Genomic DNA, 27,568 nt, shown 5'->3' on the forward strand with positions numbered 1-27,568 from the left:
CGCGCGGCCACCAAGGCTGAAATGAGCACGCCAGGGTGAAGGCAGCACCTGGCGGTGTTGCCCGAACCAGCTCATCATCTTTCGAGCAGTGATATAACGCCACGGTTGCAGCAAAGAGGGGGGCTCGGCGGCAGGCACTCTCGCTGCGCGCGGATAGCCAGGGCTGTCTTTGTTGTGCTGATAGGTGGCGCTTAGATATAGTTTCCGCTGGCTTGGCCGCCTTTCGCATGCTCCGTTCCAGCAAACCAAAAACCTCTCACAGACGTCTAGCTAGACGTCTCTGAGAGGTTTTTGGTTTTCTGGGGTATTATTCTGGCCGCACCTGCACACTGCATTGGTAGGTGCTAAACGTGCGTCTCGCTTTGCTTTTTACAGCGAGAAGCTACTATACAGGTGGCCTCCGTAGCTTGTAGCCCCGGAAGGATAAGGATGCCAATGGTCCCGAACAATACTCAGAATCAGTATCCTAGGTCATAGTGCACCATAGCTACTGTCCACGTGACAGCTTAAAAAAAAAATCCACGTCCACTGCCGGGGGGGGGGGGGCACGTCAGTTCCAGGTTTCGTCACCGGGGAGAGCTGCACTAGCGGGATTACAGTCATTCCCCAGGCCCCGTCTCAGCGATGGTCTGGAGCAGCGGCGCCTCCATGTCTGTATCCGTGCACACCCTGCGGGGATCGTCGTCCAGGAAGACGTCGAACACCGCCACGGGTGTCTCGCCCATACCGTCATCGTACGACCTCTGCATGCGATGCTTCAGCTCGTGAGGTCCCGCCAGAGCTGCTGCCTGCAACCACAGAGCAGTCCATCAAAGACAGCTTGCAGAAACATTGAGCGAAAAAGCGTGTCTCTCCATCAAGAACAAACGTAGAGATCTCCGACCACACGTTTCGACCGTAGTTAAGGTGTGAATTCCTGAATACCTTACTTTCCTCTGATACTACCCTGGCGTTAAGCCTAAACATCGTGCAGCGCTGAGCAGCCTGTCACAGAGGGTACGAGGCACTTGCTACGTATTTCAAAGCGAAAGCTTTGCTACACCACGTTCCGCGAGTTTCGCCGACCCCGTCGTTTTGACCTTCAGTGACCTCCATCCGCTCCGGAGTTGCGCACGCTCGACCATGTGACTAGCCACGTCACTCGCCGCTGTGGTTTGGTTTCGCCGCCGCGCATGCGCTCTCCCGCTTTGAGTCCACGTGACTCATGGCGCGCTTGACGGCGGTTTAAAGAGGAGCGCACCGCTCGCCTAAGCAGTGCGTGCTTCCATGGAACCGAGCGAAGCTGGGCCATCTCGGAAAGTTACGCAGAGGACCTTGCAATGTCGTCATTAAGCGACCACTGACCACCCCGCGGATATCGCCAGCTTTCGCTTTGTATAAATAGGTTTAGAAGAGTTAAACCTTCAGTAATTATTTTCCAAAGGCCCCTTTCATGGTCGTTACACAATAAACGAAATTACAACCTTGGGCGCCTGTAAGAAATTCTCAGGAGTGAAGAAACGAAGAGCTGCGTGTAGGATTAGGCACACCACTAGATAGGATAGGATAGGATAACTTTATTTGGCTCTAGCACAAGTGCTTTTTTTTATGTGGTCAGATGAGTCCATCCGCAACGGTCGGTTGCCCCTATTCCAGGGCTCCGCTGGATGCTGCCGTCAGCTGAGCTCGCCGTATCAAACCGATCTGGTCATCGCGGCAGTCGCTGGAGAGCAGACCCTCCCATTGCTCCACACTTGGGTTTTGTATGACTGGGACGATGTCGACTTTTTGACATGCCCATGTGATGTGATACAGTGTAGGTTTTTCATGGCACCACGGACAATTGTGTGCGTAAAGTGTGGGGTGAATTTTACTTAGTGTGTTTAGATTTGGATATGACCCCGTTTGCAGTTGTCTCCATGTGACAGCCTCTTCTTTGTTTAAAGATTTGTGCGGTGGTGGGTACCGCATCCTGCTGCCTTTGTAGTTGTTGAGTATGGCCGAGTATTCCTGAGGTACTGACAGGGATTCCTCAAGGTCGTTGACGTTGGATGCTCGGTAGTTAGTATATCCTCGAGCTATCCTGTCTGCCTCTTGGTTTCCTGCCACCCCCGTGTGCCCCGGTACCCAGATGATCTTATGTTTGATCGGCTTGTGTGGTTTTGCATGTGTTTGTTGCGTCTTGCAGTCTACAGAGCGGAGTATGCGGAGCGCTCTGTGACCTACTCTGCCGCAAAGATAGTTGCGGCAGGCTGCTTGTGAATCAGTAAGAATTGTCAGTGACCGCCCAGTCCGATAGCCCTCCGCTGCCGCTAGAGCGACGGCCGCTTCTTCAGCCTCAGCTATCGTGCAGTCTTGCAGGGAGGCGCTGGTAATCTCGTGTAATTCCGAGTTGACTACAGTTGCCACTGCGTTGTTGGTGCCTTGTCCCCTAGTCATGGCATATGTGGCAGCGTCGACATACACTGTTGTATCCTGGGATGCGTGTGTTTTCTGTAAGCGGTCGGCCCTTGCCTCTCTTCGGTTTTTGTGGAGGTTCGGGTCCATGTTTCTTGGTATTGGTGCCACCCTGAGCGTGCTGCGGTACTCATCGGGGATCGTTTTAGTTCTCAATATTTCTCGAATTTGTTCGGTGTAGCCCAGTTTCTTTAAAAGAACTCTGCCTGTGGAGGTCTGCTGTAGTCTGCGCATTTGGGCAACATGCTGCGCTTCCCGTAATTCCTCGAACGTGTTGTGCAGTCCCAAGGCTAAGAGCTTTTCAGTTGAGGTGTTATGGGGTAGCCGAAGCGCGGTTTTATACGCTTTGCGTAAAATCGCGTCCGCCTGTTGTATTTCACTTTTGATATGATTGTAGTAGGGGAGACTGTATGTCGCCCGGCTGACCACTAGGCTCCTGACCAGCTTGAGTGTGTCTTCTTCGCGCATGCCATGACGTCTGTGTGAGATGCGCGTAATCATGCGGGCCACTTGAAGTGTAGATGCCTTTAATAGCGCAAGGGTGTGAGTACAGCGTTGATTTGACTGTATCCACATCCCTAGTACCCGTATGAGTGTCTTCTCTGGTATTGGTTCTCCTTCGAGGTAAACTTGTAGTCGAAGTTCTTTACTGGTAGGGACTGTTCGGTTCCGTTTTCCTCTCCAAACCCGTAAGAGCTCAGATTTTTCGGTCGAGCATGCTAGCCCTCTTGCTTTGACATATTTTTCAACGCAGGTGGCCGCTTCTTGTAGCCTATCCTCTTTCTCGCCGAGTGAGCCAGTGTTAGTCCATATTGTGATGTCGTCGGCATAAATGGCATGGTGGATATCGTCAATTTCTTTTAGTTGCTTCGCCAGTCCGATCATGGCCACGTTGAATAGCGTGGGTGAAATGACCGACCCTTGAGGTGTTCCCTTGTTAGGCGTTCGAAACTTCTCGGACCGAAGTTCTCCTATACCGATGGTTGCAGTTCTGTTGGATAGAAATGCTTTGACGAAGCTGTGAATCCTGCGCCCGCAGTTCAGGTTGTCCAGGCCCGTAAGGATTGCTTCGTGGCTCACATTGTCAAAAGCCCCTTTGATGTCTAGGGCCATTATCACGTTTTCTCCGTCCCGAGGAACGTTCCGAAGTACACCTTCATATAATTGGAGGAGTACGTCTTGAGCTGATAATTTTGCTCTAAAGCCGAACATGCTGTGAGGGATCAGTTCGTTGTCTTCCATGTAGTTTTGAAGTCTCTGCGTTACCACTCGCTCGTATAGTTTTCCCAGGCATGACGTAAGCGAGATCGGCCTGAGGTTTTCTATCTGCAGTTTCTTGCCTGGCTTGGGTATCATCACCACTTCAGCATGTTTCCACTCCTCGGGGACAGTTTCAGCTTCCCAATGTTTGTTTAGGAAGTCTGTCAGTTCAGCGACCAGCGCATCGCTGAGGTTGCGGATGAGTGCGTTGTTTATTTTATCCGCTCCCGCGGCCGTATTTCTGGTGGTGTTTCGCATGGCCGCGTAGACCTCTTCTCGTGTGATGGGTCTGTCCAGATTAGCGTTATCGTCTCCCCGGTACTCCCCTGTATAGGTCGGCGGGTTCGTGCTGCCAAAGCATTTGGCGCGCAATCTGTCGAGGAGTTCCGAGTCAGTGCCCTCGAACTGGTGAATGAACCGGTATATGGATTTATTGTTTTCAGCTTTTGTCTTTGTTGGATCGAGGAGCGCTCTAAGGATACGCCAAGTCCGTGTCGTGCTTAGCGTCCCACTAAGGGAATCGCTGAATTGTTGCCAATTTTGTTTTGCCAGCTGTGTGGCGTATTCCTCTGCTTTCGCTGTAATTTCGGCGATTTTAAGCTTGAGTTTCCTGTTATGTTTTTGTTTTTTCCATCTCCTGGTGAGACTGCGCCTAGCATCCCAAAGCTTGAGCAGCCGACCGTCCACCTCGGGTGTTTCCGCTGTTCGGTTTATGGTTTTGGTGTACTTGTCTTGCGTATCCCTTAGCATGCTTCCCCATTCCTCTAACGACTGTATGCCATTCTCGGTAAGGTTGCTGTCGCATGCTTCGCGGAACGCATTCCAGTCCGTTATTTTTGCCGCGCCCAACTGGCGTCTCAGCCTGTCTGAGGTTACTTGCGTCTTGAGTATGTAGTGGTCGCTGCCTAAATTTTCCAATAGGTAATTTTCCAATAGGTAATTTTCCAATAGGAAATAGCGTCAGCATCGACACCTGCCCCGACCTCACATTCGTAAGAGGACACCACTAGAGAAATTCCTGGAAATCGATGTTCGTGGCTGCGGCTTGGATGGCACTGCCATAATAGGCTTGGTGAAAGTGGACTGGACAGGTGCCGGAGTGCTGTATGGTGCGCACCACATCGGCGAAGTTTGTTTTTGCAGAATAGTTGAAAGTATTCTATGCATTGAAGAGTCGTCGCGCTCCTTAAAAGTGATACTCTGTTTTGACTTGATCGTTTTAATCTCTTTCTCGTTCTTCCATGAGGGACATGACCTTGAAGAGGCGGGGTAATCACCTTCACAGATTCTGCAACGAAGTGCTGCACCTTCACAGTTTTCGGAAGCACGCACTTTTGAGGCGCATTTAGCGCGAGTTTTGTGCCCGCGGCAGCTTTGTGATATATGATCATACCTTTTACCTCTGAACACCTTCGTGGATTTGGGATGTAATGACGGATATTTACTTTCAACTGGCCTGCTCCTATGCACTCCGGGAGTGCTCTCAACTTGTATGTCAGGACTAGATGTTTTGTTGGGATTTCTTTGTCTTCCTTCCTGATATTGTTCCGATGTAAATTTATGTGATTTTGCTCCCTGAGGCCTTCCAGAATCTCATGATCTATCCGGTGGACGAAATCTGTTTAATAAATCACACCACGGATGGTGTTCAGGGATCGGTGTGCAGTGACAGACAGAGATATATCCAATGGACAAAAGGTTGGGAGTATTGCACAGTGTCTTTAAGCTCTGCTAGTATGACACTACTGCGTATCTTTGATAGTTTTTTTTCCTGGATTCATCATCATCAGCCTGACTACGCCCACTGCAGGGCAAAGGCCTCTTCCATGTCCCTCCAATTAACCATGCCCTTTGCCAGCTGCGCCCACCATGTCGCCGCAAATTCCTAATCCCATCCGCTCATCTAACTTTCTGCTGCCCCCTGCTACGCTTGCCTTCTCTTGGACTCCCCTCCCTCACCCTTAAGGACCAGCGGTTTCTCTTACCTCAGGCATCAGTTATACATTTAGAGACGAAGGAAGGAACGTTGTTCGTTAAATTTTTTTCTGCTTCTTCACTATAAAGGACATGGTACATTAGGAATGCTTCTTATCCTCACCGGAAAAATTCAGCTGTGACTTCGGTTCGCCCTGTTAATGCGAAGGACGATCATGTTTAGGGAAGGGAAGAGCCATAAAATATATATACTGTTCAGCCTGGGTGCAAGCCACCCACCCAACGAGCGGACAGGGACAGGAACTTGGAAGCAGTCCTTGCCCACCCTAACTATAACCCAACATGGCGTAACGCAGGCCAGTCCGCCACACAAGATTAACCACAGCCGCCAGGATGAAAGGAAAGAGAAAACAGAGGGGGAGAAGTAGGGTAGTTAAAAGAAAGAAGATAGGAAAGTGAAAGGTGGAGAGGAGGGCAGGAAAGGAGACTGCCGATTCCCCAATCGAGCAAGGCCACAAGTGCCGTTTACGGGAAGTGGAGGTAAAATTGGGTGCGTTGCCTCCGCCGATGGGCCGTAAAGGTCCCAACACTCGGCTTCTGCTCAACCACAAGGATCCCCTCTTCCAGGCGAACTACGCTACCACACACTGCTAAGTGTGGGTTTGGTGAGCCCTGTGTGCCCACCAAAATCTCGCTGCGGGGATGTCCCTGCGGATGGTCGGGAGACCGTGGTGGGGTGTCGCAACTCACTGTCACCTGCATGTTGCAGATTCCCCTGCGGCGCAACTTCTCACGGCACAGCTTGCGAAGTTAATGACGTTTTCATGCGAAACATCGTCTTGCGGCACGGCACCCCTTCGCACGACGGTGTTTACAGCTCAACTCGTCGACCACAGTTTTCAGAACAGCAGCACGAGCTTCCACAGATCCACATCATACTGCCCGCAGAGCAGTCGACTAACCGAACGACTGAACAAGACTAGTGCGTACATGCTGTCTATAACGCCAACTAATATGGCAATGTAACGCACAGTTGACCTGGTACACGACGATCTATGGGCCGCACTATCGTGTGTCGGCCGCCATTACCGTTTGCTATAGCCTGGCTTCAGGTATACAAGCACGCCTTTCTAACAAGTATACATAAACAAATTTAAAAATGTGTGGTTAGGTTTGGTTTATGGGGTTTAACGTCCTGAAGCGACTCAGGCTATGTGAGACGCCGTAGTGAAGGGCTCGGGTAATTTCGACCACCTGGAGTTTTTTAACGTGCGCTGACATCGCAACATCGCACAGTACACGGGCCTCTAGAATTTCTCCTTAAAAGGACGCCGGGGCCTGGATCGAAACGAGCAAATTAAAGAATGACAGCGGAACGCCTAACCGCTGCACTACTGCGCCTGGAGTTGTATGAGGACTCTCAGCTTTCTATGAACGTCAAGTAGGAGAATGACCAATTCTGCATATATGGCAATCAACCCATTTAAGCTCCCGCGTCATACCATTAAGGCGGAGTTTAAGTATCCCTTCCAATTGAAGAATGAGCGCATGCATTCGCACTTCTACTCTGTTTAACTCCGTTAAACCCCTGCCAATTTTTTTAAGCACGTCATTCTAACAAGCGCATAATAGAAAACTGAAACTGGGCAAAATACGCGATGGCGAGGGTTAAACGCATGCACTGTCAGCATCACCCACCTCCTGAATAGCGCCATCTTTTCGGGTGTAGATGCTCCGGCCCTTCACCACCCGGCACTCTTCATCGGCATCGTGATCTTCGGTCAACAGCTCACACACGTCCTTGTAGCTTGTTTTGCCCCACATAATTTCTCTCCCGTTGAAGACCGAGGAGATGCGCACAGTGGGCGCTAGGTATTGCACTTCCGTCTCGTGCTCCAGATGGTAGATGTCGGCGCCCACCTGGAAGCGAATAATTCTCAAAAAGTTCAATCACGCGTGCATAGAAGAGCCGCACATAAGATCTTTTTTATCCGACTAAGCAGCGCACTAAATGTTAGACATAATAATTTTGACAAGTATTGAGACCTTCGCTGCTGATCACACTCTGAATGCTCCACCGCTGTAGCTCAGTTATGGCGCTCGGCTGCTGACCCGAAACATGCGGGTTCGATCCCGGCCGCGGCGGTCGAATTTCGAGAGAGACGAAATTCTAGAGGCCCGTTGTACTGTGCGATGTGAGTGCACGAATCCCAGGTGGTCGAAATTTCCGGCACCCTTCACTACGGCGTCCCGCATAGACTGCATCGCTTTGGGACGTTCAAACCCCATAAACCATAAACCATCACCCTCTTAATGGTACTAATATAGCAATATTTATTACTTATACCAGGCGTTCTAGTTCCCAGCTATAGTGTCCGTGTATCCTTCGCCGTAGGATTGTACTGGACGGTTTATTAATAAGGGTGCTTTATTTTGAGGCCTATTAGAGCCTCCCAACTTGTTGACCCTGGACACCCGTCATCACCATCATCGTCATCAGCCTGACTACACCCACTACAGGGCAAAGGCCTCTCCTATGTCTCTCCAATTAACCCTGTCCTTCGCCAGCCGCGGCCACCATATTCCCGCAAATTTCTCAATCTCATCCGCCCACCTAATTTTCTGCCGCCCCCTCTACGCTTGCCTTCTCTTGGAATCCACTCCGTTACCCTTAAGGACCAGCGGTTATCTTGCCTTCGCATTGCATGCCCTGCCCAAGCCCACTTCTTCCTCTTGATTTCAACTAGGATATCATTAACTCGCGTTTGTTCCCTCACCCACTCCACCCGCTTCCGATCTTTAACGTTACACCTATGTCATTAACCCGCGTTTGTTCCCTCACCCACTCCACTCGCTTCCGATCTTTTAACGTTACACCTATCATTTTTCTCTCCATAGCTCGCAGCGTTGTCCTTACCTTAAGCTGAACCCTCTTTGTTAGCCTCCACGTTTCTGCCCCATAGGTGAGTACCGGTAAGATACACCTGTTGTATAGCATGTCATAACGTAGCATATAATGAATGTGAATGATGAATGAATAAAGTGAATGATGTGGCCCACTCAATTGAGCTTCCTGAGCTGTGCGAAGGCGATGTAGATGCTGTACACAGGCTTCCCGCGAAACAAGGCAAAGTTCCAGGTGTGCTAGTTCGTTTCACTTCCCAGAAGCTCAGAGATCAATGGTTTTTGAAAGGCAAATCACTCAGAACGTCTGACTCTGAGGTCTCAATCGTAGAAAACCTGACTCGGTTGAACAGAACGCTTCTCGATTCTGCGAAGAAATGGGCTGATGCGAATGCCTACAAGTATGCCTGGCACCGGAACAACAAAGTGCTTGTACGAAAGGCGAACGGGGAACTGGCACACGTGATTCGATGCGATGACGATTTGAGGAAGTTGTTGCAGTGAGTCACTGCTCTTGGTTGTAATTAGTTCCTTCTATATGGGTGATATTTACCTCTCTCCTAATGATATTAACAATGAGGTTCAGGGCCAGACTAACCATTTTTCAGTGCTATGTTTGAATATTCAGTCTGTTCGTGATAAACATGACATTTTACGTGCATTCCTTGAACAGTTTAAATTCATGTTCTCTGTGGTAATGCTTACTGAGACATGGGTCAAAGACAAAGTTGATTGTCCTGAGCTGCTCAACTATCAGTCTTACTTCCTAAACAGAACAAGCAGAAGAGGCGGAGGCGTTTCTTTGTTTGTGCTTGATAGTGTTCAGTGTGAAAGGGTTGATGAGATTACTTCGGTTACACCTGATTATGAGGTGCTCTCAGTTTGTAGCAATAAGAACCTCTTCACTGTTGTGTATCGCCCCCCGAATGGTTGTGTTGAGAACTTTTTTCACTATATGGAGCATGTTTTTCAATTTGCCACTGAATATAATTACACTGTATATATAGGTGGTGATTTCAATGTCGATATGCATGAAAATACACCCAGAAGGTCACGACTATCATTACTAATGGAATCATATTGTCTTGTAAACGTTGTGGCATTGCCTACACGCATAACACCCACTACAGCAACACTTCTTGATTTGCTGATTACAAATAACGCAACAAATGTGCTCTCAACCGGGGTTATTAATTATGCTATTAGTGACCACCTGCCTGTTTACATCGTATGTAATAGTGTGCCTGTATTAAAATCAAACTGTAAACTAACAAATTTAAAAATACAGCAGATCACCTCAACTACGTTAGAAACATTTCGACGCAAAATAATGAACGTCAATTGGGAACCAGTTTTTGCTGCATTGACTGCTGACATAGCGTTTAGTTGTTTTCTGAAGATATTCGCTTCTATATATCGTAACAGGTTTCCGTACAAAGATGTAAAGAAACCAAAACGAGCTCGTAAACCCTGGATTACCTCGCATATTCTTCGAATGATTGCCAGGAAAAATTCCCTCTATCAGAAGTTCTTACAAAGTCGCAGTCCAGAATCGTGGGCAACATTCAAGAGGTACAGAAACAACCTGAAATTTTTAAGAAAAGCGAGGAATGCATATCACCTTAACATGTTCGCTGGCTTGACCGATCAAAAGAAAGTTTGGAATAGGTTAAATCGAGTCTTGAGCCCTAACTCTACAAATACAATTGAAAGTATTACAATGGAAGGCATTAGTTATAGCGGACTCGCACTCGCAAACAAGTTTAATAGCTATTTCAGTGGACTTGTTGATAGTGAACACAATAGTATGGCATTGGATTACATTACGGATCATACAAGTAACAGTATCTTTATAATATGTTGTGACGAAAATGAGGTGCTTAATATATATAAAGGCATGAACAATATAAACAGTGAAGATGCTTTTGGACTGAAAATGAAACCTGTTATGTACGTCTTGGACATTATCTGCCCAATTTTAACTTATATTTATAACTTGTCTTTGACTACCGGCATTTTCCCTTCGGACATGAAAATAGCAAAAGTAGTTGTTCTTTATAAAGGTGGTTCGAAAAACGATCTTGGTAATTATAGACCAGTGTCTATATTGCCTATTTTTTCTAAGGGCTTGGAAAAAACAATACATTTACGACTTTCCAATTTTCTTGAAAAATACAACGTGATAACTCCAAGACAGTTTGGATTTAGACCTAAGTCCTCTACTGAAATGGCTCTCCTGAAGCAAAAAGAAATAATCTTAAATAACATTGAATGTAAACAAACAACCCTTGGAATATACATAGACTTCTCCAAAGCCTTCGATAGGATTCATCACGAAACTCTTCTTAAACTTTCTGCATACGGTGTCCGGAACAAGGCACTATCTCTTATCACCAGCTATTTAACTGACCGATATCAGTACGTTTCTATAGATAATCATCGCTCTACTTATAATAAAATAAAGCATGGTGTACCTCAAGGAAGTATCCTTGGTCCCTTATTATTTAATGTATATATTAATGACTTAGTACAGATCGACTCCGAAACAGAATACGTAATTTACGCTGACGACACTACTTTGTTTCTGTCTGGCACCAACGCGAATGATATAGTAGAAAAGGCTAACAGCGTGTTGGGCAAACTTAACTCATGGTCTGAAAAAAATTCCCTACTAATAAACACACGGAAAACAAAGGCGATATTTTTTAGAGCTAAAAATGTCGAATGGGCTGTACATACAGATTTAGTATTGGGTGGTAATATGATAGAAATAACTAATGTTGTAAAAACACTTGGCGTTCACTTCAATGAATTTATGCTATGGGACTACCACATCGAGCAAATGGAGAGTAAGCTAGCTCGCGTTGTCGGCATACTCAGAAGGTTAAAGTGCATGATACCTACTAGGACAAAACTTGTTATTTACCATGCCCTCTTTGACTCTCATGTTAAATATTGCCACTTGGTCTGGGGTACAACGACGCAAACTAATATTCAGAAGGTTTTGACATTACAAAAAAATGCAGTCAGAGCAATTGCGGGTGCCACATACTTACTTAGCACATACGAGTGCTCTGTTTGCAAAATACCGCATTATGGATGCAAGGGTTATTCATCAGTACCGTGTAATTCAGCAGTACAAATCTCAGGTACATAATGACACCACATTTTTTGCTGACCTTGCGAATCTACGGGAAAATACCGCTGTTCACAACACAAGACACTACGAATATTGGTATGTACCTTGTCCACGCACAAATTACGGTTTTCAAACTCTCAGGTATGTGTTGCCATCTTTCCTTAATAGTAACGCTTTCACTAATCAATCCATTCTTTCCGTTTCATATAACGCTGTCAGAAATATGTTCTTACAAAAGAATGAATCATATCCAACTGTAAAATAAACTAAGTGTCCATGTGCTGTGATTAAACTATCATTTGCGTGTGTGTAACAGTACCGAGACTATTCTGGCGATCTGTTATGAAGATATTGCCACCTATCATTGCAGTGTGTGTTCGTTCACGCTCAAGGCAGCAGGAAAGGGTCGTTATCACTTTTGTTCGTGGCGCGAGAAGCGACCAGACTAATCTCGATTGTTCGCAGCCATGAAAGGCTGCATCTAGGTTTTTCCAGATTACCGTAGATGATCTTGACCTGTTATCTGGAAGTTTCCTTGCCGGCTTTAAATTGAGCGATGCCGCGAGCGGCGGACATTCGTAGTTCGACGACCGACGAGCACGCTTGTTGCTTACGCCGCCGCCGAGTGATTCAGTTATTTTGCGGGCGCAAGTCAGCCCAAATAAAGAGCTTCGTTTCCAAGACTGGCTGGTGTCTTCCTGACCACTGGACTGCCGTCACTACAACGTGACATCTGGTGGAGGTGCTGGGTAGCCTTCCATGTTCCGGACACCCCCTACAAGCCGTGACCCCAGCCCTCTGAGTCATCAACCGCAGGACCTGAGTCCAGTCCACCGCGCTAGCCGACACCTGCAAGGGGACGCACCAGAGTTCGGGAATCTGCCGGACCCTACCCGGAAGCGAAAGCCAGCAGCAACGTCTACCATGAGCTTGCCCCAGACAGTGACTCCAATCATCCTTCAGCAGCCCCGGGTGCCACCAACCTTCGACGCTTCGCCTGGCGCCGACTCCGAAGAATGGCTGGAGCAGTTCGACCGTGTGGCTATCTTCAACAACTGGGACGATGCCACGAAACTTAGGTACGTGTTCTTCGCCTTGGAGGGACCAGCAAAAGTCTGGTTTGAGAATGAGGAAGCTAACCTCACGAACTGGGAAACCTTCAAGGAGCAGCTTTTAAAGACCTTCACGAACGTCGTGCGAAAGGAGAGAGCCCAGCAGCTGCTACAGTCTCGCATACAACACCCAAACGAGACCGTTGCTGTGTACACTGAGGAAATGAAGCGTCTCTTCCGGCGTACCGACGCAAACATGAAGGAAGAAGAAAAAGTAAAGCTGCTCATGCGAGGAGCTAAAGAGCAGCTCTTCGCCGGCCTCGTCCGCAACCCACCGAAAACCGTCGCGGAATTCGTAGAAGAGGCATCCACAATGGAGAAAACTCTTGACGCCCGAGCCCGCCAGTATGACCGCCAGCAGCGCGCCTTCCCAGCAAGCTGCCTGGACACCGCTAACAACGATAACCTGCGCGAGGTTGTGCGAGAGGAGCTCCGCCGATTGCTGCCAACGGGAACGCAGCCGCAGCTTTCATCGCTTACTGACGTCGTGCGGGAAGAGGTTCAACAGGCCTTGGGTGTGACGCCGACACCCACGCAGCCTCTGCAACCCCCAGCCATGACTTACGCCGCATCTGTGCGCCGTCCTGCACCTCGACGACGGGACCCAAGCCCCTATCACCCTCAGCCAGCTGCGTTGGACCGCCGCCCACTCGCCCCAACCCGCCCGTTCTACGAGCGACGCGCGCAGCCGAGGAAATGCGACGAGTGGAGAACTCCCGACCAGCGCCGCCCACTATGCTTCCACTGTGGCGAAGCCGGTCACGTCCTCCGGCACTGCCCATACAGAAGACTGGGCATCCGAGGGTTCTCTTTCGACGCTCCACGACCCCGACCCGGCCAGCGATCAGCCGAAATCGAGGAGTTTTTGCGTCGGGAAGAATACTCATCGCCGAGCCGCCTATCACGTTCCCCGTCGCCATCGTCCCCGCGCTTTGTTTCTCCTAGCCGAGGTTACGCCGTGCGTGGACGCTCCCCCAGCCCCAGAAGGTTAAACTAAATAAAGCAGCCTCTGGAGGTGAGGTTGCTTCTAAGCGCAATGACAAAGATCCTCCATCGACGAGTACTCAAGACCATGGCTCAACTACGACGACAACACCGACGACGACAACACCGCCGACGACAACACCGACGACGACAACACCGACGACGACGACACCGACGACGTGGCCAGACTTGAAGCTTTTACCGCTGCCCAGTGAAGTAACGTCGCAGTACGCCCACCGCAGCCTCACTACTCGACGAAGCCGAGATCGGACACCGAAGACAACGTACAATACGAGAACGCGAACAAGTGACCTTGAAGTTACGGTCGACGGTTACGCGGTTACTGCCTTGGTGGACATGGGAGCTGACTACTCTGTCATGAGTGGCCCACTCGCTGTCCGACTCAGGAAGGTAACAACAACCTGGGATGGCCCGCTGATCCGCACCGAAGGTGGCAACCTGATTACGCCGTCAGGACGCAGCACCGCGAGAGTTACTGTAAATGGGAGAACCTATGCGACAACCTTCCTGATCCTACAGCAATGCTCGAGAGACGTGATTTTGGGAATGGACTTCCTGAACGAACATCGGGCGATCATCGACCTTCGATCTAAGTAGATCAAGCTTTCCACGGAAAAAGCCATACCTGTTACGACGAGCGCGACTCAACGTTGCCTTAAACGTCCTCGACGAAGCATTGAGCGTGCCGCCCCGATCAAGTGTCCTCGCCTGCATAGGTACTGGAGAAATCGAAAATGCCGAAGGAGTCATCGAGGGGAACACCCAGTTACTCCTAGATCGAGGATTGGGCGTCGCGAGGGGAGTCGCCGAAATCCGAAATGGCCAAGCCCAGGTGTTGCTAACCAACTTCACCGAAGAATACCGGCATCTAAACAAAGGTACGACGATCGCTTTCCTCGACGAGCTGGCAGACATCAGAGACGTATTTGCCCTACCCGACCAACCCGCAGAACTATCTGAACAAGGCCATCAACCCACGTTCGACGTCAACCCGGCATTACCCCGGAGCAGACAAGACCAAATACGCAGCCTTCTTCAAAGGTACACCGATTGCTTCTCATCAGCATCGAATGTGCGACGAACCCGGCTTGCCAAGCATCGCATTGTCACAGACGAACACGCACGACCACTGCGACAGAGCCCCTACCGCGTATCGCCGCTAGAACGCCAAGCTATCCGCAAGCAAGCTGAGGAAATGCTTCGTGACGACGTCATGCAGCCATCGAGGAGCCCCTGGGCAGCACCGGTCGTCCTAGTGAAAAAGAAAGACGGCACCCTTCGCTTTTGCGTCGATTACCGCCGCCTGAACAACATTACGAAGAAGGATGTCTACCCCCTCCCCCGCATCGACGATACACTGGACCGGTTGTGCAACGCTAAGTACTTCTCATCGATGGACCTGAAGAGCGGCTACTGGCAAATTGAAGTCGACGAAAGAGATCGCGAGAAGACTGCGTTAATCACGCCAGACGGACTCTTCGAGTTCAAGGTGATGCCATTCGGCCTCTGCTCTGCCCCAGCGACGTTCCAGCGAGTAATGGATACGGTGCTCGCAGGCTTGAAGTGGCAGATTTGCCTAGTCTACTTAGATGACGTTGTTGTCTTCTCCTCGAGCTTTGAAGACCACCTCAGAAGGCTTCAGATAGTGCTGGAAACGATCAAGTCTTCAGGCCTGACACTGAAACCAGAGAAGTGCCACTTCGCCTACGAGGAGCTGCTGTTCCTTGGTCACGTCGTAAGCAAGGATGGAGTTCGCCCAGACCCCAAGAAGACGGCTGCGATCGCAGAGTTTCCGCAGCCTAATGACAAGAAGGCTATACGCAGATTCCTTGGATTGTGCGCTTATTACCGGCGATTCGTCAAGAACTTTTCGCGCATCGCTGAACCTTTGACCCAACTTACCAAGGCTGACGTGCCTTTTAAATGGGAAAGGCCGCAAGAGGAAGCTTTCAACGAGCTGAAGCGCCGCTTACAGTCCCCTCCTGTGCTCGGGCATTTTGATGAAAACGCCGAAACCGAAGTTCATACCGATGCAAGCGGGGTGGGCTTAGGAGCGGTCCTCGTTCAGAAAAATGGCAGACAGGAGAAAGTTATCGCGTACGCTAGCCGTTCACTGTCGAAAGCCGAAGCCAACTATTCGACGACAGAGAAAGAATGCCTCGCCATTATTTGGGCCACGTCGAAATTTCGCCCCTACCTATACGGACGACCATTCAAGGTTGTGAGCGATCACCATGCTCTGTGCTGGTTGGCCAACTTGAAAGATCCCTCCGGCCGCCTTGCTCGTTGGAGCCTGCGTCTTCAAGAATTTGACATAACTATAGTCTACAAATCTGGCCGCAAGCATTCCGATGCAGACTGCCTATCGCGAGCCCCCGTAGACGCAGCACCGGAAGAGGAAGACGACGACGCTTTCTTAGGACCGGTAAGCGCCAGCAGTTTCGCGCAGCAGCAGCGCTCGGATCCTGAGTTGCAAAGCCTAGTTGATTATTTGAAAGGCAAGAACTCATCGCCTCCCCGGGGGTTCAAGCGCCAACTGTCGTCCTTCGTCCTTCACAATAATGTGCTTCTGAAGAAGAACTTCGCGCCCAACAGGACAGTGCATCTTCTTGTCGTGCCCAGAAATCTCAGACAAGAAATTATGCAGGCATGTCATGATGAGCCGACTGCAGGGCATCTCGGGATTGCTCGCACGTTGCACCGCATCCAGGAGAAGTACTATTGGCCGCGGCTAGCTACCGACGTTTCCCATTACGTGAAAACGTGCCGTGAGTGTCAGCGACGCAAAACACCTCCGACTAGACCATCCGGACTCCTGAACCCCATACCACCGCCAACTAAGCCCTTTCAGCAAATCGGGATGGACCTCCTCGGCCCCTTTCCGACTTCTTCATCAGGTAACAAGTGGATCATTGTGGCCACCGACTACATGACCCGCTACGCCGAAGCAAAAGCGATGCCTAGTGGTACCCCAACAGAGGTTGCAAAATTTTTTGTCGAACAAATTCTCCTCCGACACGGCGCACCCGAAGTGCTCATCACAGACAGAGGAACAGCATTTACAGTGGAGCTGACGCAAGCCATTTTAAACTACAGCCAGACAAGCCATCGGAGGACAACTGCCTATCATCCACAAACCAACGGACTCAGAGCGTCTGAACAAGACCATCGCAGACATGCTTTCCATGTACATCGACGCCGAACACAAGACGTGGGACTCCATTCTGCCCTACGTGATCTTCGCGTACAATACTGCCGTCCAGGAGACAACCAGGTTTACCCCATTCCAGCTGGTATACGGCAGGAAGCCCACGACAATACTCGACGCAATGCTCCCGCACGTTTCTGACGAAGACAACCTCGACGTCGCCGCCCACCTTCATCGCGCCGAGGAAGCCCGAAGACTTGCGCGGCTTCGCATTCAAGACCAGCAGCACACCGATGCCCGACGCTACAATCTGCGCCGACGAGACACGCATTACAAGCCAGGTGATCGTGTTTGGATATGGACGCCAGTTCGCCGCCGTGGATTGAGTGAAAAGTTGCTGCGACGCTACTTTGGCCCGTACAAGGTTCTCCGTCGCATCGGGGACCTCGACTACGAAGTCATCCCCGACGGCACGACAGCATCTCAGCGACGCCGCACACGCCCGGAAGTCGTACATGTCGTACGCCTGAAGCCATATTATGAACTCTAAAGGACTGGAAGTTTTCATTGTCCGTGTTTATTTTCATTTTAAAGCATCGAGACGATGCTTCTTTGGAAGGGGGGTAATGCCATCTATCATTGCAGTGGCCGCATTTGTTTTTCCAGTCCCGGACTACTTGCTGGCAGGTCTCGGCTTCCGCTCGGACAGGAAAAGCGTCATGGTCACATGACCTACTTGCCATAGGCTCCTTTCGAACACGGCGCCAGAGTCGGGCTCCCCCTCTGTTACCGTACAAGGACGCCGTCATCTGCTAGCAGACGATGCAAGCCACGGCCACTACGACGCCGAAGCAACGCCGAAGCAACGCCGTGCGCTCGATCATGATACTGAGTCGATTTAAAGACTGTACTGTCAGCTTAGCGTAGGTGCATTACAGAACTCAGCTTCGGAGGTATGCTCGCCGCTACTGCTTGCGGCGAAGTTCGCACAAAGTAGCCCAACTCGTTGCGGGAAGGCGGATAGACGAAAGCCTCCGCAAAAATGTTGACGACAAGCTCTATAGCTGCTCCAGTATACGAGTGGTTCACCTGCGATGCTTTCAGGTAAGCGTACAGACAGCATGTGGCAAAACAAGCGAACAAGAACCTCTTGACGACACGAGCAAACAATACGCGCTCGCAGCTCCGAACGCGCGTCCGTGTGCGGTGGATTTCAAGAAAACAAACGAAGATGCAAGAACAAAAAGTCTTGCGATGGCTCAGAGAGGAGCTACGGAGCTCATGTGAAGGTTTAACGCATGATATCGACCTCCAGGGACACGAAAAGCACTCAAAATGCACACGGAGTCTAACTTAATATGGCTGCCAGCGCGGCGCGCAGCTATCGTCTGCTGCCTTCTCAGCAGCCCCAAGCAGCCCGCGGACTGCCATAGGCTAAAAACGAACGCGTTGCTATGGCGATGCAAGCAGGTGGGCGGAGCTTTCGGGCTGCCCGAGAAAAACAAATACCGGACTCGAGTCCGCAAGTAGTCCCGGACAGTCCGGGACTGAAAAACAAATGCGCCCAGTGTGTGTTCGTTCACGCTCAAGGCAGCAGGAAAGGGTCGTTATCACTTTTGTTCGTGGCGCGAGAAGCGACCAGACTAATCTCGATTGTTCGCAGCCATGAAAGGCTGCATCTAGGTTTTTCCAGATTACCGTAGATGATCTTGACCTGTTATCTGGAAGTTTCCTTGCCGGCTTTAAATTGAGCGATGCCGCGAGCGGCGGACATTCGTAGTTCGACGACCGACGAGCACGCTTGTTGCTTACGCCGCTGCCGAGTGATTCAGTTATTTTGCGGGCGCAAGTCAGCCCAAATAAAGAGCTTCGTTTCCAAGACTGGCTGGTGTCTTCCTGACCACTGGACTGCCGTCACTACAACGTGACAATATTGTACATATTTGTTATTTCATACATTCTCTTGTTATTGTTTTACTGCTGTCTGTCATCGCCGTGCCAAGCCGCTACGGGAGATGGGAGCTTTGTCAAGCCGCGTGCGCGGCTTTTTTTCCTTTCTCTTCAGCCATTGTACATGACTGAAATAAATGCACTGAACTGAACTGAATTTGCATGCTTTGTATCATAGCCCATCATGTATCACAGTTCTTCGCTCCGTTCCCTTTGCATGTGACCTTTTCTCACGCGCGACGGCGGTCACATACCGCAGCCTCAATTATGGCAGCGTCCCACGCTTGCACGGCCTCTGGTGGTGGTGTCGAGAACATTTATTTGGAAGGAACACGAGGTATGCCGATCCTTACAAGCACTAGGTGGAGGTCAACAGTTTAGGACCCCAGTGGCGGTGGCCGCCGCCCGGGCGCGCCCGACTAAGGCTTGTTGGGCCTGTAAGTCGTGGCAGCCGAGCAGGATCCCCTCCCCGCCCTCCCGGGTTGGGTTGGTTTGGGGATAGGGGGAATGGTCGGGTTGGAGGGGCAGGCCCACACCATGTGAGAGGTGTCCGAAGACACCGCACTACGTTGCGGGCAGCTGCTGCTAAAGGAGGGGTCAGAATGTTTCAGTGCTGCCGGTCATAGGAACTGGTGAAAAGTCGGAGAAGGAGCCGCTCATTGCCCTCTTCAGGCCTTTACATAGGCGAGGGTAAAAGCGATGGCTATCTTGATGATAGCTTTTAACATCTCTGAAGGTATAGATCGGATTAGGATCGGGTTCCTGATCGGGTGAGGAGGAGAAAACAGCCCGGTGAGAGAGCGCGCGGGCGGCTGCGTCTGCTGCCTCGTTTCCTGCCAACCCCTGATGAGCAGCGGCCCATATGAGGTAAGGGTGCGCGGGGTCCGTATCCCGTATGCAATTTTGGCAGATTCCATAGGCTGGGAAGGGAGTGCAGCCTTGTTCGACGTTCCGACAGGTCCCTCCCGAGTGGGTGATTATGTATTTCGAATCGGAATGTCAGGCCGCGAGAGCAATCGCGACCTCTTCGGCTTGCGTTGCACTGCGGGCTCTGAAGGTGAGGCCGTTAACTGTGTTGCTGTTGTGAACTACCGTGACCGTGTACCATCCCCCGTGGTGAGGACCGGAGGCGTCCAAGTAGTATACATTATCTGTTAGCATAATATTGGCCACTGGTTTTCTTCCACTGCTTGAGCGATCACTGAGGACCCTCCCGCTTGTGATAGAAATACAAATTTTTGTTCATTAATAATATCAGTATTTAGTTTTTTTTCTTATTTACAGGGTCACTTCTATATCACTACCCTCTGGTGCAAAAATCCCTCGGCATGTTTTGAGATAACATTTAATTGAGAGTGTTTATGGTGCAGTAGTTCCCGAAAAAACTTTGTGCAAGCAGGCAAGTCAAAGATAATTTTGTTTTAGTGCTTGCGCACTTGTAGGCGCATCTTCTTTCACCTCACCATCCCCCTTTCTCTTTGGGCGCGGTTGAGCTGTACACCGAGAAGTGAGACATTTACTGCGCCATTTCCTTTCCTCAAATGTTCACAAAGCGCTCGTACCCTGCTTCAAATCCGACCGCGGGGGCCGCGTTTCGATGGAGGCGAAACGCCAAAGGCGCCCGTGTGCTGTGCGATGTCGGTGCACGTTAAAGATCCCCAGGTGGTCGAAATTATTGTTCCGGAGAACGATGCACAAAAAGTGCAAGGAGAACGACAGCAACGCCCGAAGTAGACGCACACCTCCTCAGACGATGGGAAGCGAGATGCAGTCTCACCAAAAGATGGCGGAAGCAAAAACATAACAGGAAACTAAAACTAAAGATAGCCGAATTGACGAGAAAGGCAGAATACGCGATGGAACTCGCGAAACAAAATTCGGAACAACTCAGGGACTCGCTTATGGGAATTCTAGGCACGGCCAGAACCTGGAATCTCTTAATAGCACTAATTGAGCCGACCAAAATAAAATCACAAAACAATAAAGCCATCCGCAGGTTCATCCGCTCCTTCGAGGGATCAGACATCGCCCAACTGTAGAAGGCACCAGAAAAATGTTTCGGCGATAGCAAGGAACGTATCGAAGAGCGAAAACAAGAAACTCGACCACCCCATAAATATGGAAGAGGTTTACGCGGCCATAAAAAACACCACCAGAAACACGGCAGCCGGAGCGGACAGAATCGACAACGACCGAATCCGCAACCTGAGTGACGACCTCATACAAGAGCTCGTCAGCTTCCTCAACAAACATTGGGAGGCGGAGACGCTTCCCGAAGATTGTGTACTGTGCCCGGCGGTGCTTAAACATTTCAGTACATCCTTTGATGGCGCGTACCAGTTCTGTGGGGAGGTGGCTGACACCTTCCACATGGTTTGGGCGTGTCAATCAAACCCATCTATCCCCCCTCAACCCCAACCCTACCAGAGAGGACTGGGAGGCGGCCCTGCTCGGCTGTCAGGACCTAAAGAGCCAAAATGCTTTGGTTCAACGGACGCGGGCGGCGTTGCTTGCCAATGGGGAACCGGAATAGGGGCTCCACCCAGTGCTGTGAGGGGAAAGGGCCAATAGGGTCCTACCCCAATCACCTTTCTGTAAAAAAACTTAATTTCCCATAAATGTTTTTCACCACCACCCGAAGATTGGAAACAGGCCGAAGTAATAATGATACCTAAACCTGGCAAAAAGTTTAAAATTGAAAACCTCAGGCCCATATCGCTCACGTCATGCCTTGGCAAGCTTTACAAACGGGTGGTAACTTTACGACTGCAAAATTACATGGAAGATAACGACTGTGTACCAAATACCATGTTCGGCTTTAGAAAAAAGCTCTCGACGCAGGACGTTCTCCTCCAAATACAAGAAGATGTGCTGCGTAACGTACGTACCTCGGACGGGAGAAAATGTCATAATGACCCTGAACATCAAGGGGGCATTCAATAACGTCAGCCACGAAGCGATCCTTACGGGTCTAGACAACCTGGACTGCGCACGCAGAATCCACGGCGTCGTCAAAGCCTTCCTGTCCGATCGAACTGCCACCATCGGCATAGGAGACCTTCGATCGGATAAAATTCGCACTCCAAACAAGGGAACACCCCAAGGGTCAGTTATCTCACCCCTACTCTTCAACATAGCTATGATAGGCCTAGCTCGAAAACTAGAGAACATCGAAGGCATCAGGCATGCCATGTATGCTGACGATATAACAGTCTGGACAGACACGGGCTGTCTCGGAGAGAAGGAAGAAAGGCTACAGCAAGCGGCCTCTTGTGTAGAGCAATACCTCGCAGCAAGAGGACTCGCATGCTCGACCGAGAAATCAGACCTGCTGAGAGTCTGGAGAGGCAAGCAAAACCGGAACGTTCCAACCAACGAGGACCTAATACTCAACGTCTACCTAGAAGGGATGCCCATACAGGAAAAGACAACAATAAGAATTTTGGGCATGTGCGTTCAATCCGACCAGCGCAGTACTCACACTTTTACCCTGCTCAAAGCAACAACGCTACAAGTGGCACGCATGATCACCCGCATCACCAACAGACGGCATGGCATGCCACAACACAACACAACGCATGCCACAAAACAACACCTTTGAGGAGCTACGAGAGGCGCAGCTTCAGTCGCAAAAACACAAGCTGCTGCAGACAACGACTGGAAGAGCGCTCCTAAAGAGGCTCGGATACCGCGAGCAGATGGGAGAAATTACGAGGACGGAAACGATCCCTGACGAGCTTCGCAAGACCCTCAAGGTAGCGCCAATAACAAAAAATATGGATCCCAACCTCCATCGAGGCAGAAGAGAAGCAACGGCCGGATATCGAGAAAACATACGCTCCTCAAGCCACGACCATGTATGCAGACGCATCTTGGAGAGGAAGAGACACCAAAATCGCTGTGGCGGCGGTGGTCGATTCGTCTTTACGCGAGATGACCAGCGCATCTCTCCGAGGCTGCTCAGCTGCAGAGTCCGAGGCAGTAACCGTTGCTCTAGCGGTGGCGGAGGGCTATAGAACCGAGCGGTCGCTAACAAACAATACTCACGGACTCTCAGCCTGCCTACATATTGTAACGTACTTGTTGACGAAGGGGGGCTTTAATAACAAGTGCGAAGACAGACAAGGCCACGCAAGCTGGGGCAGCAAGGGCGACAGATTCCACACGGCGCGAACCCTTCTTCGTCGTCGTCAGCAGCTATGCGCCACCTGGCAATGCTAGGTGGCATTATTCCCCCCCCTTATGAAAAAAGAGCGCTGTCGACGTAACAAAAAAAATAAACAAAAAACGAGCAAAGTTCCGCAAGTGAACCGTTCCAAGACATCAACACGTCTGCGTCACCGAGTATAGTACGGTTTAAGCCGTACAACGTGCACAATGTCAGAGCTGGGCTGTCGGCGTCGGGGTTGCGCAACACCGTCCGGAACCACTTCATAGTTTACGTCACTCACACGCCGGATCACTCTGTAAGGGCCAAAATAGCGGCAGAGCAGTTTCTCGCACAAGCCTTGGCGACGGACAGGAGTCCATACCCAGACTTGGTCACCGGGTTTGTAGTCAACCTGTCGGTGGCGAAGGTTGTAACGGCGCGCGTCGGTGCTCTGCTGTTGCCCGATGTGCACGCGGGCCAGCTGACGGGCTTCTTCAGCACGTTGGGCAAATTGTTGGGCGTCTGGGTCGAGTTGGTCATTTTATGGGCACGGGAGCATGGCATCAAGCATGCTCTGAACTTCACGTCCGTACACAAGGCGGAACGGTGTAAAGCGCGTAGTTTCCTGCAGGGCGGTGTTGGTGGAGGTGCGGGGTACCCGTGAGCCCATGCAAGAGACCCCTCCAGGCAGCCGTCGCGCCAGCCCTGTACCACTCGACACCCCGGTACACCGCTTCAGTCGGAGGATCCAGGGACTGCCTTCGGAGGTAGGACTAGTAGAGAGCGGCGCCATGGAGACAGCCGCTCCTTCTCCTCTGCAAACTGCCGCTGCCGCGCCATCTCACTACACCCTGCAGACTCCGCGGATTCCCAAGACGTTCCGTGGGGAACTTCTTGAGGATGTGGAGGACTGGCTCCTTCATTTTGAGCGCGTAGCTGCGTTTAACCAATGGGACCACGCAGCCAAACTCCGGAACGTTTACTTCAGCCTCGAGGATGGTGCTCGCACCTGGTTTGAGAACCGAGAGGACGTTTTAATCTCGTGGCATGAGTTCCGTCGTCGGCTCCTGGAGGCCTACACAAGTGCTGATCGTCGTGAACACCGTGGTCGTGAACGAGCTGAGCGTGCACTACAATCTCGCATCCAGCTGCCGAACGAAAGTGTCCAGATGTACGTCGAGGACATGACGCGCCTTTTCAGAAGAGCTGACCCGGCCATGCCGGAAGACAAGAAACTCCGGCATTTGATGCCTGGCGTCAAAGAGCAGCTTTTCGCAGGCCTCGTGCGCAGCCCACCATCGACCGTTGCTGCATTCCTTACAGAGGCCACAACGATGGAAAAGGTGCTGCAACAACGTTCTGCGACCTACGACCAGCCCGTGCATGCTGCTGCTGTCACCGCATCGTTTGCTACCTCCGGGAGCCACCCTGACGATCTGCGTGAACTTATTCGCACCATCGTGCGTGAAGAGGTCCTGAAATTTTGCAGCCCTTCGCAGCCAGCGCTAGGTTCGATTTCTGCTCTTGTTCGCGAGGAAGTGCAACAGGCGTTCAGGGCTCCTGCTGTCGAAACACCTCCTCTACCAGGAGAATGCCACCGCCCCACCTATGCTGAAATTGCGAGGCGCCCGGCTGCGGTTTCGCCACCACCGTTTCCGGTAACGCCTCCTGAGCCGCGGTCCTCAGTGCCACCAGTGCAGTATTTCGACGATCGCCGAGCGCCCTTGCGGAAGGCCGATGTCTGGCGCACACCTGATAACCGGCCACTCTGCTTTCACTGATAACCGGCCACTCTGCTTTGCATCTCTACCGTAACTGCTCTTATCGACGTCTCGGTCTGCAGGGCTTTCGAGCCGATTCACCCAGACCCCGGTTTGGCCATCGGCCCCCTGCCATTGAAGATTTCCTAGCGGAACAGCGAATTTCAGCCCGCACGCCGCATCAGCCGCGCTCATCGTCTCCGAGGCGCTCTTCCCCGAACCCCCACAGCTCCTCGCGAGCACCACAGGGTCGCTCGCCCAGCCCTCGTCGGGAAAACTGAGACCGGCGACCTTCGGGGGCGAGGTCGCTGGGAGTCGCTGCGCTGAAGACCTCCGTCGCCGCCGCTACGTTCCGACCGTGAACAGATGGCACCGTCATCCGACCTAGACAGCCCCTTTCTTTGGACACACCTGTTCTTCTCGACGGTCACAGAGTCAGTGCATTAGTGGACACCGGGGCCGACTATTAAATTATCAGTGATAAATTGGCGACTCTTCTGAAAAAAGTGCTTACTCCATGTTCTGTGGTGCATCTTCGTACAGCCGGTGGTCATCTCGTTACCCCGCACCTCCACCAAACTGTAACGTACTTGTTGACGAAGGGGGGCTTTAATAACAAGTGCGAAGACAGACAAGGCCACGCAAGCTGGGGCAGCAAGGGCGACAGATTCCACACGGCGCGAGCCCTTCTTCGTCGTCGTCAGCAGCTATGCGCCACCTGGCAATGCTAGGTGGCAATATACTAAACAAAATGCACCGTACGATATACGCGGACAAATGTTCCTGGTGCGACGAAAAACCTACTCTATATCACATCACATGGGCCAGCCAAAACATGGACGTGGTCCCGAAAATACAACCAACAAGGTCTGGTACAGCGAGCTCAACGGGCGGGAGTGGTCAGCGGAGTCGTGGACAGAGGGCAACCGACCATTGATTAGAGGCGGACGACTTCGACAGAGAAGGCTCCTAGAACCTAGACGTCTCTGAAGATGCCCCAAAACCGTAGAAAAAGCATTAGTAGAAATAATGTTTTTCCTTCCTTCCTTCCTTCCTTCCTTCCTTCCTTCCTTCCTTCCTTCCTTCCTTCCTTCCTTCCTTCCTTCCTTCCTTCCTTCCTTCCTTCCTTCCTTCCTTCCTTCCTTCCTTCCGGAGACGTCCACTACGGCACCTCTTTCTTCCTTTCTTCTTTCACTCCCTCCTTTATTCCTTCCCTAACGGCGCGGCTCGGGTGTCCACCGAGATTTGTGAGAAAGGTATCAACCCATTTCCTTTCCTCAAAAGCAATTTTCAATTTCACTTTTTTTCAACAATTTGCGCCGCTGGCAACATTTTGGTTTGGTTTATGGGGTTTAACGTCCCAAAGCAACTCAGGCTATGAGAGACGTCGTAGTGAAGGACTCCGGAAATTTCGACCACCTGGGATTCTTTAATGTGCACTGACATCGCACATTTTGATATCTGCTTTTAAACGCGGCTCTATTGCCTAGCATAATTTTAGGGAAATATATTTTTTAATCCTTCCTAATTTGGTCAGCAAAGTGAGAATAAGAAAATCTTGTCATTGCCAGAAATATCTTGAATTCACTACCGAACGAGAAATGCGCGATCGTTTGAAGAACACCGTACACAAGAGCAGCTGCACAACTTGAAGAACATGGGTCTCTTCGCTTAAAAAAAAAAAAAGTTCAAGAGGCACTTTGGCTCTCTAAATTGCTGCAAGGCGAAAGCCTTTCCTGGCGCACTGTTTGGCATTGAGCGCTAGACTGTGCTGTACTAGTGCTTTATTTTACTACACACTTTGGCTACACATTACAACAACACACTTTGACTGCCGACTTTTACTGCTTCTTTAGCACGACTCTCTCTCTGCTTCTATGAGTTCGGTTGTATCGATGGCTCGCTTCGCAGTAATGAGGTATATGCAATGTGGTCACCCACGGACGCTTTACGCCCCCTGTCGCAGCGGACGACAACTATTTTATTAGTTGTCTGCTCCAAAAGGGGGCGTCAAGACTTCGGGCGTGACCTCATTACTTCAAATCCGCGCACTCTGACGTCATAAAAATTCCGACCAACCGAAAAGCGTCACACCTCTGCTGACAACCTTCAGTCGACGACGATGAGGCATTTAAGGCTTTCGCCTTAATACGCATGACCCTGAGACCACTCTGCAGGAACAAATCCCTAGAAACTGAAGCGGTACATCCTAGGAGTGCTTACGCTACGACGCACCGAAATGCTGTAGGCAAACTTGCGGAGCGTCTCGAGGTCGTCACTCGATTTCACGTACTGGTCCCTGATCTTGCGGAAGGCTGACGCTGCCAGGAGCCGTTCGCCGGTGCATGCGAGCATTGCCGGCCGGCGGAGCTTGTGCGTCGTCACGACCACGTACTGCAAGTTCTTAAGAAGCTTATCCGTCAAATAGTAATATTCCACGAACTTGGGCAGCGGTGGTACCGTGAACATCAGCTTGTAACTCTTGGTGACCTTCTCAACAAAGGTGTGCAGAAATCTCGGTAGCCCGCTAGGCAATGAGCTGCATGCGTCTCCCGGCCGGTTCCAGTCGAGATTGATGCCCTGCGATACGGGAGAAAAAAAAACTAAGCGCAGTCGGCTCACGCTAAAAATGGTGTACAATCAGCTGCTATCATTACAAAAAAAATTCAGTGGGCACTTTGGCTTCCTAAAGTGCTTCAAGGGGAAAGCCTTTCCTGGCGTACAGTCTGGTATTGATCTCTTTATTTCTTTTTTACTTTTTGTAGTTTA

General features: G+C 50.7%; 1 protein-coding gene across 1 annotated transcript; it reads right to left on the reverse strand.

The window, feature by feature from the left end:
* Positions 1 to 305: 305 nt before the first annotated feature.
* On the reverse strand, positions 306 to 27,411 carry LOC149366560 (uncharacterized). The gene is made up of 3 exons (XM_089562708.1): positions 27,035 to 27,411; positions 7,330 to 7,551; positions 306 to 788 (listed from the first exon to the last, which is right to left on the reverse strand). Exons 1-3 carry the CDS (start codon positions 27,266 to 27,268, stop codon positions 600 to 602), a joined length of 645 nt encoding a protein of 214 aa, XP_089418834.1. The 5' UTR covers positions 27,269 to 27,411; the 3' UTR covers positions 306 to 599.
* Positions 27,412 to 27,568: the final 157 nt, after the last annotated feature.

The sequence above is a fragment of the Amblyomma mixtum genome, chromosome 1, assembly GCF_055824585.1.
Source record: "Amblyomma mixtum isolate Tamu chromosome 1, ASM5582458v1, whole genome shotgun sequence".
Lineage (NCBI taxonomy): Eukaryota > Metazoa > Arthropoda > Arachnida > Ixodida > Ixodidae > Amblyomma > Amblyomma mixtum.

Coding starts and splice junctions, on each gene's coding strand:
- LOC149366560 (XM_089562708.1), bottom strand. CDS start 27,268: ATGTTCACGGTACCACCGCTGCCCAAGTTCGTGGAATATTACTATTTG. Junction 7,552..27,034: donor AGTTTGCCTACAGCATTTCG/GTGCGTCGTAGC, acceptor ATTCGCTTCCAG/GTGGGCGCCGACATCTACCA. Junction 789..7,329: donor AAGATGGCGCTATTCAGGAG/GTGGGTGATGCT, acceptor CTGTGGTTGCAG/GCAGCAGCTCTGGCGGGACC.